The sequence below is a fragment of the Pleurodeles waltl genome, chromosome 9 (genome assembly GCF_031143425.1).
Source record: "Pleurodeles waltl isolate 20211129_DDA chromosome 9, aPleWal1.hap1.20221129, whole genome shotgun sequence".
NCBI lineage: Eukaryota > Metazoa > Chordata > Amphibia > Caudata > Salamandridae > Pleurodeles > Pleurodeles waltl.
The window spans coordinates 913,349,332-913,363,923 of record NC_090448.1 but is presented as its reverse complement, the minus strand read 5'-3'; the positions used below and the strand labels follow the sequence as shown (position 1 = coordinate 913,363,923).

At 46.3% G+C, this 14,592-nt stretch overlaps 1 protein-coding gene across 2 annotated transcripts in view; it reads left to right on the top strand.

Annotated features, from left to right (window-relative positions):
- ATG2B (autophagy related 2B) overlaps positions 1-14,592 on the top strand; it is an 860,766-nt gene that overhangs the window by 225,478 nt on the left and 620,696 nt on the right. For both annotated transcript variants that reach the window (XM_069208269.1, XM_069208268.1), the window contains exon 17: positions 13,949-14,141. In XM_069208269.1, coding sequence (XP_069064370.1) covers positions 13,949-14,141 — 193 coding nt within the window. The remainder of the gene's footprint in view (positions 1-13,948; positions 14,142-14,592) is intronic.

Sequence of the window (14,592 nt, the reverse complement as noted above, 5' to 3'; positions counted from 1 at the left end):
TTAGGCTGGAGGGAGGAAACTAAGCATGCTTCCAGGTGGGGAGCTGAAGTGATGCATCGGGCCCATTCTGCCGGCGCCTGCGGAGCCTTGTCGTACCATCACAGCTGGAGGCAGGAATAACAGGCTGTGGTCTCGGCAGCGCAAGGGACCTAGAAAAGCCCCCAACTGGACTCAGCCACTGCAGTTGGGGCCCACTAAGGCGCAGAGCTTCTGTAGGCATAAGCACCGATGAGGCCCACAGATCATGGTAGGAGAGAGTCAGCTGCGTGCCTCCACTGAGCGCTGATATAGAAAACGCACCCAGGGCCACTTGCCACTCGCTCCCTCATAGGAGAACTGAGCCCGCGGGGGGAAATAACGATTAGAACACAGGTCCATCCCCCGGACCTTGCCGCCAGTGTTGGTCTCCTCTCCTCCCTCATCACCTTGGACTGGTCACACTCCTACGCCTAGTGCTACCCATCTCTAAACAGTGACTGCCAGTGGAGAAGTGGCCTCCCTATATGCAGCTCCACTTCAGCGCCTCTGATTTTGTTATACCCACACTCGGGGCTCACTGATTGCTCACCTACCTGGACATATGGGGGGGGGGGTCCTGGTCTCTCCAAGCCTACACAGACACCCTTGGGACAGCTGAAAAAATGCCACAGATGGGAGACCTATGGACGCCCCCCACACCACCGGCTACTCTACACTACTCATCACCCGGAGGCCACCACCATCCCTCCCTCAGAGTGCATTCACACATGATGCCACGCACCAAACTCACCAAGGACACCACCTTGACCTCCCTCTGCAATAAAGCATCAGCAGGGGAGGACAGGCAACCCAAGAGAGACCCAAGTTCTGAAATGGAAAGCCAAGCCTCCACACTAATCACACAGGAGTATGTATCTCTGTTCCCGCAAAAACTCTGCTCTGTAATCAGCTCCCTCAAAATGGAATTTAAAACTGTTCTCCGAGACTTACGGAAAGAGGTCACTGAACTAGGAGACAGAGTCAACAACCTAGACCCCATACCAAGGCACACTCTGAAGATCAAGAAATGCTCTGGTGCAGAATGGCTGTATTGGAGGCAAATCCTCAAATCAAGCTGCAGATTAAAAGAGAGGACCTGGAAAATAGAAGTCGCCGCAATAACATCTGCATAAGAGGAAAGCCATGTGGTGCTGAAGGGGACGACAAAATGGCATACAAAGCGGACCTCCTCCATACGATCAAGGGCAACATGGATCTCTCTCCCCCCACAACTGGATTGGACTCACAGAGTGCCCTTTGGGCCATAACACACTAATGTAGCGCTGGGCATCCTAACTACTTCAACAAAAAAAAGAGGATGTACTAAGAGTCTCAAGAACCACGTCAGACCTCACATACAAGGGACACACAATGCAATTATTCCAGGATCTATCCCCTACCACACTGCGCTGAAGGCAAGACTTTAAAATAGTAACAGACAGGCTTAAGGAACTAAACATTAGATACCAATGGGGCCACCCCTTTGCCTTATTATTTATGTGGAAAGGTAAAAGGCGGTCCTTGCATTCTCTGTACGAAACCAAATGCCTCTTGTGCCTAGACCACCATAGGGATAATAACAACTCTGCTACTTCAGAGACCCAGCCTGTATGGACCACGCTCTGTGGGGGCCCGAAACCCTTGGAACCTAATCTTTAGACTCATCATACCCTCACAGTATGTCGCTGGGAATCCGCGGTCCATGGGCCCTCACTTTGAGAGAGTAACTTCTCCTGCTAGATCAGAGCACCATGTGCCCATCTTAGCGGACTGCAAACCCTTCAGTTAGGTCCCGCTGGCTCCTATGTTTTTGTTATTGTGTTCTTCATGACATTTCCTCTACAGGTCACACTACTATTTTCCTTGACCTTTCCAATGCCTATCAGGCCTGGAGCGAACTCGCCCTCTCCCTCGTATGGGGCTGTATCTACCTTGGGTCTCTGTGGGGCGGGGTGTGGTTCCCTCCAAGCTTTTTCAGCATAATGTACACTTCCTCCTGGGGGAACAAGGGGAGCTAAAATGCTTAGGAGTGAGAATCACACCACCGATTCCCCTCTATTGTGCTCCAAGAACACAGTACCATCTCTTCTGTGCTGATTGGACACCTCAACAACAACCATCCCAACTCCTACACTCATGAAACTTATATCCCTTGATATAAGGGGTCTTAGATCTCCCAACAAATGCAGACAAGTATGGAGATACATACTCAGACACAATCCTGATGCCATCCTACTGCAGAAAACACACTTACTGAGGGGGGGACATACATAGAATGTCACACCCGCATTGCCCGAAAAGCTACTGGGCCTCTACGGATACCAGAACACTAGGGGTGGGAATCCATTGTAAAGCTAGCTTCTACCCTACCACACCTAAACAGTTAGAGAGAAAAAGGGTTGCTTCCTTACGCTGCATGTACAGGAAGGAAGGGGGTCTTTAACCATCCTTAACAGTTACGCCCCTAACATAGCACAAGACCCATACCTGCGAAAGACACTGACTGAACTATTAGAAGGGGGTGAAGGGAGATCTTGTGGCGGGAGGCCTCAACCTCATATGGGACCCATACCTCGATAGGTCCGAGTCCCATACGTGGGGGCTATGTCCACCCAACTTAAGCAGGACATTACAGACCTAGACCTAGTGGGTGCGTGGCAGTACAACCACCCCACTGAAAAGAACAACACCTTCTACTCCACATCCAACTGTCCTACTCGCGCATAGACACATACTGGTCACACATTCCCTTTTGTGCTCAGTCACCTCCGTAAATATCTTCGATATCTCCCTGTTGGACCATGCCCATGTCGAACTTCTATGGGGCGACTTCTCCCGAGTTTGTGCAGCTCCCCCGCGCTAGCATCTGTCACTGCGACTACTTCATGACGCAGCTGCTATTTGCCAGGGTATAGAGGACTACTTTGACAATAATGCCACCCCAGACGTTACCACACACACTCTGTGGGACGGGTTCAAAGCTTATATATGGGCTACCATGACATCTATATCAATAGCTAGACGCAGAGAGGAACGTTTACAAACCTCACAAAGGAGCTCATCAATCCAGAACACTGTGACATAGGGGTCAAACCCGGCGAAACAAAAGGCAACTCGCCATACTCTCAGGACCAATAGAGAGGAGCGAGCCGTGTTGGCATTACAACAGAAATACTACAAAGGGGACAATAAAGTAAATACGCTTTTGGCACAGAGACTCCACCATAAGCAAGCACAAGCACACATCATGAAATTATCATTAGGGGACCAAGGCAGGGCTACTACAGAGTATGTTAAACAAAAAATATTTAGTGATTACTACCAGCTGCTATACAGTAGCACACGAATAGTTTGATACCTTCTTACAATCCTGTGCTTGGAAGACATTACCGAAAATACACTCTGACTTGCTGGAAGGACCCATCACCAAGGAAGAATTCTGAGCAGCAGTTACGGCTTTGCCGCTGGGGAAAACCCCTGGTCCTGATGGTCTCCTGGTCAGCCTCTATCGCCAGTCCCTCCCCAACTCCTTACCCCACCTTCTTGTCCTCATTAACTCCTTCACGAGTGAAACTGGGCTTACTCCTTCCATGATGATGGTGGAGATCACCCTCATACTCAAAACTCGTAAAGACCCAACACTACTCATCTTACCGCCCCATCGCGCTACTCAACACGGACGCTAAATTATTCACCAAAATACTTGCAATGTGCCTTGACAAATACCTCCCTAGTTTGATAGACCAAGTGGGCTTAATACGTGATTGACAAGGCACAGACAATGTCCGTTGTGTAGCACACTTGGTGGAAAAGGTCCAACGTCAACATATACTGACATGTCTTCTCTTGTTTGATGCAGAGAAGACATTTGACAGAGGGAGTTGGCCATTCCAGTAGGCTGTTCTTCGTAAGGCAGGTCTGGGACCCCACTTGATTTCTTGGATCATGGCTTCATACAAGGCCCCCTTCGCAACAGTATGACTCAATGGACAGCACTCCCCAGCATTTCCCATTGGTCGAGGATTTCACCAGTGTTGCCCACTATTGTTTGCCCTAGGGGTGGAGCTGTTGGCGATCCTCATACGTAACACTCCTGAAGTGATTGGAATCCCATTTGAGGGACGAGAACACATGGTCACTTTATTTGCTGACGACCTGCTGCTCAAACTGACTAAACCGGGTGACTCGCTTCCGGCTCTGATTAACAATACTGATTGATTGCAATACTATGCAGAAGTCCCAAGCTTCAAAATTACCATAACCAAGTCTTCCACGCTCAACCTCACCATTCCCCCCCAGGAAATAGCCCATCTCAAAACCTTGGCACTGTTCCAGTGAGCTCCAAACAAAATCAGGTATCTAGGCCTTAACCTTACTCCCACGGTAGACTCTTGGACGTGGATGTGGTCGAACTCGCCTCCGCTCTGCCGTGCCATATTAGATGACTCCCGCAGATGGAGAGCACAACATACTTTGTGGCTGGGCCGCATTAACACTAATAAGATGAATGTCCTCTTGCGGGTGCTAAACCTCGTTCAGACACTCCCCACCCAATCCCTCAGCATGAGATATTACAACTTCAGTGAGATATCCGCTCTTTCGTATGGAAGGGTGTGCGTCCCTGCATAGTGAACAAGGTGCTTATGCTTCAGTGGAATAGCAGAGGACTGGCATGTCCAGACTTACACGCATTATTACTGGGCCTCCCACCTGAGATGTATCTCGGAGTGGGTAGTGAGGACCAGTGAAAAGCTTTGGTTCCACATCGATCGTGTTGTAACATGAAGACCTTTCGGGGACCTTGTGTGGCTACCCAGATCAGTGCAACCCTGCAGTGCTTATATCTCTACTCCCACTAAAACAGGTTTAGACATATGGGACAAGCTATCGTCTAAGAAGGGCCTCACCACCTTTCCATCTTCCAACACCCCAATTGCACAGTTGGTGCGATGGCGAATGCCAGACGTCCAGAGACCTCTTTATTGTCCTCCAGATGAAAACCTTTGACCAATGCAAGCAAGAATTCCAAGTCTCTGATAGGGAATGACACCAATTCTGTCAACTGCGTCATTGGGCCCTTCACCCACAGGTATATCCAGAGATGATTAGATTATACACCCCCTTTGAAAAACTTATACGCTCCTATACAGGTACAAAAGGCCTAATTTCCTACACATATCAAGTCCTGCAGCAGGCCTTCCCACAGCATGAACATGCATACCAAGACACTTGGCCGGCTACCTCCCCTACATTGTTTCACATCCTAACAATGGGAGACACTTTGGCAAGACATACCGTAGCCTCTCCCTCAGAGAGACAGCTTATAAACTGATGTTCAGCTGGTACACATATGGTAGTCGTGCAGCGTTATCACTATTTATTGGAAGGAAACTGGGCAACATCAAATTTGTATTGGGATACCCACTCCCCTCAAACTGCCACACAGTAATCCTGGGCTTGCGCCCTACAACTTTACGCACTATGACACAAACTGAATAGAGGCTAGCCAGCTATATGTGTCATGCGGCACATCAATTAATAGCTCTCTCCTAGAAGAAATAGACGTTGCCTTCCATGGCCCAATGGTTTGCCCGCCTGTGGCACATAATGGCGAAGGAGTTTCTCTCTCATCGTCTTTTAAGAACTGAAAAGAAATTTCATGCCACTTGGAAACCAGTGCTCCAATACTTCCAGTTGCCTCAAACACACATGCTTCATCCACCACACTTACAGGCCTTACAATTATTCAACTGAGTAGTTATAGATGTGCCGAGTGCTCCTACCACTCTCCCACTTAGTACCTCTGCGTAGCTCCACGGTTTGATCCCCCATTACCCACAACCTTCAACCATTCCCTCTTGCGACATATACACATGGAAAAGCGTACAGCTAATGACCTTAGACAAGTTATACGTTTATAATGTTCTTTATTTTTGTGACTATGATCAACCAAGCCTAAGATAAGGCGAGAGCGACGGACTGCTGTCTTTATGTCCTCCTCTTTTAACAAATACATTGCATTTATATCCTCCCTGGGAGACCGATATAATGGACCCAATACTTGTTATACGACATCTTTGATGTAAGCTTGGACTGTTGTCTTATCTGTATGTATAGTGTACACTATAATTACAAATCAGTAAAAAAGATTCTGAGCAAAAATAAAAGTTGGACATGTAATTTTTAGTTTAACATGTCCTGATGAAAAACTCAAATTCATTTTCCACTACTGCAAGGCCTGTCTCTCCCATAGGTTAACATTGAAGTTACCTTGAAGCATCCTTTAAGTGTAGCTTCCAACTGGGAAAAGATGGGAATATGGAGTTTGGTGTCTCTGGACTCAGTGTAAAATCACAACTTATGGTGAAGTCGGATCTTAGATTGTAAGTCTGACAATGCCACTTAAAGTTGGCATTTTCTTACTTAACCATTCTGTGCCTCTGCCTGTCTCTGAATACACATCTGGTTTAGGTTGCAGCTGGGCTTTGCGCATTCCTACTAGACAGTTATACACAAAGGAAGCATGGGTGTGACATTTGCATCCTGATTGCCCATCACCTGGCTGTTGGGCCTTCCTGGGCTAGATGGGAGGGAGGAGTTGACACCTACACCTGTTTAGGGATGTGCCTCTACTCACACAGAGGGCTGCATAACCTGCTGTAGCATGTCTGCAGCCAGGGAAGGAATGGAAGGGACTTTGTGATCTTCAAAGGCCTATTTTGAAGTCTCCCCCACTTCAAAGACTTCGGGCGACCTTTGTCTCCACAATTGACACAGCCCCGGCACACAGATAAGTCCCTCATAAATGGTACTCCTGTTACCAAGGGCCCTGTGGCCAGGGAAGGTCTCTAAGGGCTGCAGCATGTATTATGCCACCCTGGTGACCCCTCACTCAGCACATGCACACTGCCTCACAGCTTGTGTGTGCTGGTGGGGAGAAAAAGGCTTAGTCAACATGGCACTCCCCTCAAAGTGCCATGCCCACAACCCTCTGCCTGTGGCATAGGTAAGTGAACCCTCTAGCAGGCCCTACAGCCATAAGGCAGGGTGCACTATACCACAGGTGAGGGCACAGCTGCATGAGCTCTATGCCCCTACAGTGTCTAAGCAAATTCATAGACATTGTAAGTGCAGGGTAGCCATAAAGAGTATATGGTCTGACAGTTTGTCAGACATGAACTCCATAGTACCATAATGGCTACACTGTATACTGGGAAGTTTGCTATCAAACTTCTCAGCACAATAAATCCACACTGATGATAGTGTTAGATTTATTGAGAAATGCACTCAGAGGGTATCTTAAACATGCCCCCTGCATGCCAGCCCAACTGCTGGTGCTAGGCTGACCGGTCTGTGCCAGCCTGCCACTTCCAGACTAGTTTCTGGCCACATGGGGTGAGTGCCTTTGTGCACTCTGTGACCAGGAACAAAGCCTGTCCTGGGCTGAGGTGCCTCACACCCCCCCTGCAGGAAGTGTAACAACTGATGGTGAGCCTCAAAGGCTCAAGCCTGGTGTTACAACACCCCAGGGCACTCCAGCTAGTGGAGATGCCCGTCCCCCAGACACAACCCCCACTTTTGGAAGCAAGTCCGGAGGAGTTAATGAGAAAACCAAGTAAGAATCACCCTCCAGCCAGGACAGCCCTAAGGTGTCCAGAGCTGAGGTAATTGCTTCCTTGGAACATCCTCCATCTTGGCATGGAGAATTTTTGCCCAGTAGGATTAGGGGTGTGCCCTCCTCCCCAAAGGGGGGATGCACCAGTAGGGTGTAGCCACCCTCAGGGACAGTAGCCATTGGCTACTGCTCTCCAGCCCTAACACCCCCCTAAATCTAGTATTTAGGGGTGACCCTGAGCCCGGTAACAAAGAACACACCGCCTGGAAGAAGCACTGCACCCGCAGCTCCCAGGCCCGAAAGGAACCAACTACCGGTGCAGGAGTGACCAGCAGACGGCCCTCATCTTTGCCCAGTCGGTGGCTGGCCTGAGAAGCCCCCCTGTGCCCTGTCTGCATCACCAGAGTGACCCAGGGTCCCTCCATTGATTTCAATCACAAACCTGATGCTTTCTTTGCACACTGCACCCAGCCGCCCCTGTGCCGCTGAGGGTATATTTTGTGTGCCTGTCTGGGACCCCCCCCCCCCAGTGCTCTACAACCCCCATCCCACCCAAAGGCCCCCAACCCCCACCCCTGTGGCCTGCCCCCAAGGATACAGGTATTTCCCTCCTAGCAGACTGGAACTGGAGCACCCCTAGTCTCCAAAGGCGCCTATGTTATATGGGCCCCTCTTTGACCTCTGCACCTGACCAGCCCTGTGTTGCTGGTGTTGAGTGTTTGGGGTTGAATTGAACACCCAACGGTGGGCTGCCTATGCCCTGGAGACTCAACTTGTAGTGTTTTACTTACCTGACAAACTAACCTTTACTTACCTCCCCCAGGAACTGTTGAATTTTGCAGTGTCCACTTTTAAAATAGTTTATTGTTAAACTGTGTACGTTACTATTTTCATTCAATGTTCTATATTTACCTAGGCCATGTACTTTACAATTTATTTGTTTACTTACTTGATATCTGAATCTTGTGGTTCTAAAATAAATTAAGAAAATAATATTTTTCTATATACAATCCTATTGGCCTGGAGTTAAGTCTACCCTCTGATAAGCCTAACTGCTTGACCTCACTACCACAAATAGAGCATTAGTATTATCTGTTATTGCCACTATCAACCTCTAAGGGGAACCCCTGGACTCTGTGCACAGTATCTCTCACTTTGAGATAGTATATACAGAGCCAGCTTCCTACATTGGTGAATCAGCGATGGGGTCTAAGACTTTGCATTTGCTGGACTACTCTGCCAATACCTAGTCACATGACTAAAATTCCCAAAATTGTCATTAGAAACTGATTTTTGACTATTTTTCTAAATGTTTAAAAGTTCTGCTAGGCCTTGTGTAAGTCCCTGTCAGCATTTCTTTTTAAGTTTATAAGTTTGTAAAAGTTCTGATTTATATACTAGAAGTAGTTTTTAGTTTCTTAAAAAGTAATCCCAACTTTTAGAGAGATAAAGACTAGCACAGATGAGATGGTGATGTAACTCAACCTCACCCTTTACCTGCATCTAGGGATGTTATAGCTAAGGTCTCTCTGTAAGACAAAAAAGATCAAAACTGGGTCCATCCCTACCAAGGTCAAGCTCCAGGAGCTCTTGGCAGAGTATACAAGGGACCACCCCTCTGAGTTGGAGGATCCTCCCTCAGATAGGGAAGAAATTAGTGAACAGGAGGATGAACTCACCCCTCCTGTCCTAATTAGGGAAACCAGGGCTTCAAGAACCCTGTCTCCACAAATCATCGTCAGAGAGCCTGTTTCTTCCACAGGGGAGTCCAGTCCCTTTGTAAGCATTGAGGACACCCTCAGTTAGGAGAACATCCTTCTAGCAAGGATGGCCAAAAGATTAGCTTGGGAGAATCAGCTTCTAGCTATAGAAAGGGAAAGAAAAGAAATGGGCCTAACACCCATAACTGGTGGCAGCAACTTACATAGAGAATACTGACATCCTAAAAATCCCCAAAGGGATTGTACCTAAATATGAAGAAGGTGATGACATCACCAAATGGTTCACAGCTTTTGAGAGGGCTTGTGCAACCAGAAAAGTAAGCAGATCTCACTGGGGAGCTCTCCTTTTGGAAATTATCACTGGTAAGTGTAGGGATAGACTCCTCACACTCTCTGGTAAGGATCCAAAATCCTATGACCTCATGAAGGCTACCTTGATTGAGGGCTTTGGATTCTCAACTGAGGAGTATAGAATTAGGTTCACGGGTGCTCACAAAACCTCGAGCCAGTCCTGGGTCGATTTTGTTGATTTCTCAGTCAAAACACTAGATGGTTGGATAACTGGCAGTGAAGTAAGTGACTATGATGGGCTGTATAATTTATTTATGAAATAACATCTGTTAAGTAATTGCTTCAATGATAAAATGCATCAATATCTGGTAGACCTAGGTCCAATTTCTCCCCAAGAATTGGGAAAGAAGGCAGACCACTGAGTTAAGACAAGTGTGACCAAGACTTCCACCGGGGGTGACCAAAAGAAAGGGGTCACAAAGCATCCCCAGGGGAATGGTGGTGACCTATCCAAGGACAAAAACAAAGAGTCTACTCAAGGGCCCCAAAAACCAGCTCAGGAGGATGGGCCCGACCCTCTTCACAGTCCACAAATGGGTATAAGGGTAAAAACTTTGATCCCAAGAAGGCCTAGTGTCACAACTGTAAACAGCATGGACACCAAACTGGAGACAAGGCCTCTCCCAAGAAAAGTCCCACAACTACTACTCCAGTTAGCACTGGAATAGCCAGTCTCCAGGTGGGATCAACAGTGTGCCCAGAGCAAATCAGGGTTCACACTGAAGCTACTTTAGTCTCAGAGGGTGGGGCGGATTTAGCCACACTAGCTGCCTGGCTGCCTAACATGCAAAAATACAGGCAGCAGCTCTTGATAAATGGGAATATGGTAGATGCCCTGAGGGATACAGGTGCCAGTTTCACCATGGTGACAGACAAACTGGTTTCCCCAAGACAGTTTCTGGCTGGACAGACATATCCAGTCACCAGTGCTGACAATGAAACTAAAGTCCATCCGTGGCAATGGTGACTTTAGATTGGGGAGGGGTTACTGGCCTGAAACAGGTAGTAGTCTCCTCTGCAATTCCAGTAGAGTGTTTGCTAGGGAATGATCTGGAGTCCTCAGCATTGGCTGAGGTAGAGCTCAAGACCCAGGCAGCTGTGCTGGGTATGATGCCTGAACTGGTGTGTGTTAAGGCAAGAGCACAGAGCAGAGCACAGGGTGAAAAAGAAAGTGTTGGAGCCTAACCTTCCAAGAGAAAAGGTAAGAAGACTGGGGGACCAGCTTCTACACAGCAAAAGAAACAGGACCTCTCTTCCAGGAAGATGTCCTATCCCCTGAGAGATTAGTCAACCATTTCTATTGGCCCAGTGTGTCCCAGAAGGTAAGGGAGTTTAAAAGCTCCTGAATCACCTGTCAAGCAAGTGGCAAGACAGGTGGCCATCTAAAGACCCCCCTCATTCCACTTCCAATGGTGGGGGTCCCCTTTGAGAGGGTTGGTGTGGACATAGTGGGTCCACTTGAACCTTCCACAGCATCAGGGAACCTATATATACTGGTAGTAGTGGATCATGCTACCAGGTACCCTGAGGCAATTCCCCTTAGGTCGACTACTGCCCCTGCAGTAACCAAAGCACTCGTCTTTACCAGAGTGGGTTTTCCTAAGGAGGTGGTTTCGGACAGAGGTACCAACTTCTTGTCAGCTTACCTGAAACATGTGGAATGAGTGTGGGGTGACTTACAAATTCACCACACCATACCATCCACAAACCAGTGGTCTTGTGAAAAGATTTACTAAGGCATTGAAGGGCATGATCATGGGGCTCCCTGAAAAACTCAAAAGGAGATGGGATGTCCTCCTGCCATGTCTGCTTTTCGCATACAGAGAGGTGCCACAGAAGGGAGTAGGGTTTTCCCCCTTTGAGCTTCTCTTTGGCCATCCTGTAAGGGGACCACTGGCACTTGTAAAAGAAGGCTGGGAGAGACCTCCAAACTAATCTTTACTTACCTTCCCCAGGTACTGTTGAAGTTTGCACTGTGTCCACTTTTAAAATAGCTTATTGCCATTTTATGCCAAACTTTCTACATTACTGTTTTCATTCAAAGTTCTATATTTACCTATGCCAAGTACCTTACAATGTATGTACTTACTTGATATCTGAATCTTGTGGTTCTAAAATAAATTAAGAAAATAATATTTTTCTATATAAAAACCTATTGGCCTGGAGTTAAGTCATTGAGTGTGTGTTCTCATTTATTGCCTGTGTGTGTACAACAGATGCTTAACACTACCCTCTGATAAGCCTACTGCTCGACCACACTACCACAAATAGAGCATTAGTAGTATCTATTATTGCCACAATCAACCTACAAGGGGAACCCCTGGACTCTGTGCACACTGTCTCTCACTTTGAGATAGTATATACAGAGCCAGCTTCCTACAGTACAGGTAAGAAGCCATGAAGGATAGTGAAAGAGACATTAGTGGACCATATCTCCCATAGTGGTATAGTTTTGGAGCACACTAATTTAGGCTAAAAAAGCGGGTGACATATTTGGTTGAAGATCCACCTTTGAGTTTGGTGTGTAGTGGAATGAGAGGGTAGAGTTGGGCCTGGTGTCCTTATGTGGATAGAAAATAAAAGTTACGGTGAAAATGTCTCCTACATGGTGCACAGTTGTTTTCTGTTGCCCTGAGTGCCCAGCTCTGAGTGTCTAGTATTCTAGTTCTTTTGATTTTGATCCCGGCCTCACTATAATCCAGCGGGTGCAAGAAGACCTTGGCCAGTCCCTTAACAGCAGTAAGGTCCTGGACCTCTCCTAAAACTTGTCGGGTGGATAGAGTGTGCCCTCATCTGTTGGACAGCAGGTTAGCATCCCTGTCAAAGGGTTAGCATATAGTGCGACTTTAGCAGTGTACCATGCTTTGTATATCAGTACTTGTGTCCAGACCTTTTTATCTGTGTTTTGGTCGCAGAGACCTACTGGCCCACTCTTTTAATGTTCCCCTGCTAAATGCTAACCCAGATCCTATCACTAATGACTCAGTCTATGTTTTGCCAGACTGTAAATGTGTGTCCTGCTTGATGAATACATAGTGTACATGAGTGGCCCAGAGAACTAGAAACTCTTATCCTGTGCTGTTCATGCAAAACCCACAAGGTGATGGATGGAACGCTTAAATTAATCTGGGCCACTGGCTGGATGGATTGGGCCGCATCAGAAGCCATTTTTTTGTCCTTCATGCCACCTCAGTTTGGAAATACACATGAGCAAATCAGTCTTTACCCTGCTCATAGGAGCAGTTCTGCCAGCCCAGACCCAATAAAATGGAGACAATAATGCTTTGAGGAGCATCATTCATCACAAAGGATCTGTTGGACCTGGTTCTTTTTGCAAGAGTTCCCCCTGACCCCCACTTTTTTTTTTTTTCGTTGGTTTTGCGACTCTGTGCACTTTGCCAATGGTTTCCAGTGCTAAAATGGTTACCGAACATGGTAACATTGGCAAATTTAATTTATTTGTAAGCCAATAGTAAATAGTACTACATGTACCTAGGGGCTGTAAATTAAATGCTACTAGTGGGACTACAGCACTCATTGTGCCACCCAATAAAGTATCACTCTGAAAATATGTCGAAGGCCTGCCACTGAAGCCTGTAGTGACATTTTTAACTAGATTGACGACCTGGAAATATAAACCTTTTGCCAGGCCTAACCTTTCCTTGTTAGTACTTCTAAGTCACCCTAAGGTAGACCCTAAAGGCTCACAGCGCCTTCTGATCCTCACGGCTGAATAGACATGCTTTATAAATACTGGGTGATTGATTGATAGGGCAGGGTGCATTGTATTTTAAAAAGTAGGACATGTGTACTTAAGATTTACATGTCTCAGAAGTGGCAAACTCCTAACATTGTTTATCACTGTGGTAAGGTCTTACTCTCCATTGACTGCACTGAGTTATCTTATTACATTATAATGTGCTAACTTTAGATTAGCAACAGATAGAAATATACTGTTTACACTCAGATTAATTGCAATTTAAAAACATATTTAATGGTAAAGTCAGATTTTAAGTTGCGATTGTAAAAATGCCACTTTTAGAAAATTTAAATGTCGTCATTTCTTTACCATTTGGAGACTGAGATTCAGACATTAACTCTCATTTTTATTCATATTGTATATTTAAAATGCAGCTAAAGCCACTGAACTGAGCTACACTTGGTATCACATTTAATACTGGCTAAACTACCCTACTTTTTACACTTGTTGAGTTTTTGCTTTCTTCTTTGCTTTTTCCCTTAGAATTGTTCTGAAAATAAATCCAATTGCAATTCACTCGATTCTGGAGAGGATAGCGGGTGATGATGAAGATGACTGTGATGGACGTTTTCCAGAGGAGGATGGTGGTTCTCATTCTCTAAAAGATGTCTGTGATCTTAAGCGTCCTGAACCATCTCCATTTTCATCTCGTAGGGTTATGTTTGAAAATGAAGAGGTAAATTGTGGCATAGTAGCTAACTATCATATATTTATTTTCTGAAATTAATATTAATTGTAAATTCAGATTATTGCAGTCTAAACTTTCCTTAATAGCACCAGATACCCTAGTTTCATGTGTGTCAACTGCACATGTCATCGTTTGGTTAAAAAGGGACTCGATGAGAAGTAAAGTTAAAGGTTCATATGCTTACGTCTTTGCGCAGTACTGCACTGTTGTTACCTTGAAATGCAGTTTTGATGACATATTTTTCCCCCATCTATCAGTATTCCATTTTGAGGGCCTTGCAAATACAACTGGTTAGTATTCCATTTTGAGTGCATTAGGCCTGCAGCTGGTTTGTTACAGGATTCTTCATAAACATTTGCCGATCCTTCAGGAGGCATATATTATTTCTGACCGCCTTAATTTGGCATTTACTTGCTGTTAGCATATCATTAGGGGGGCA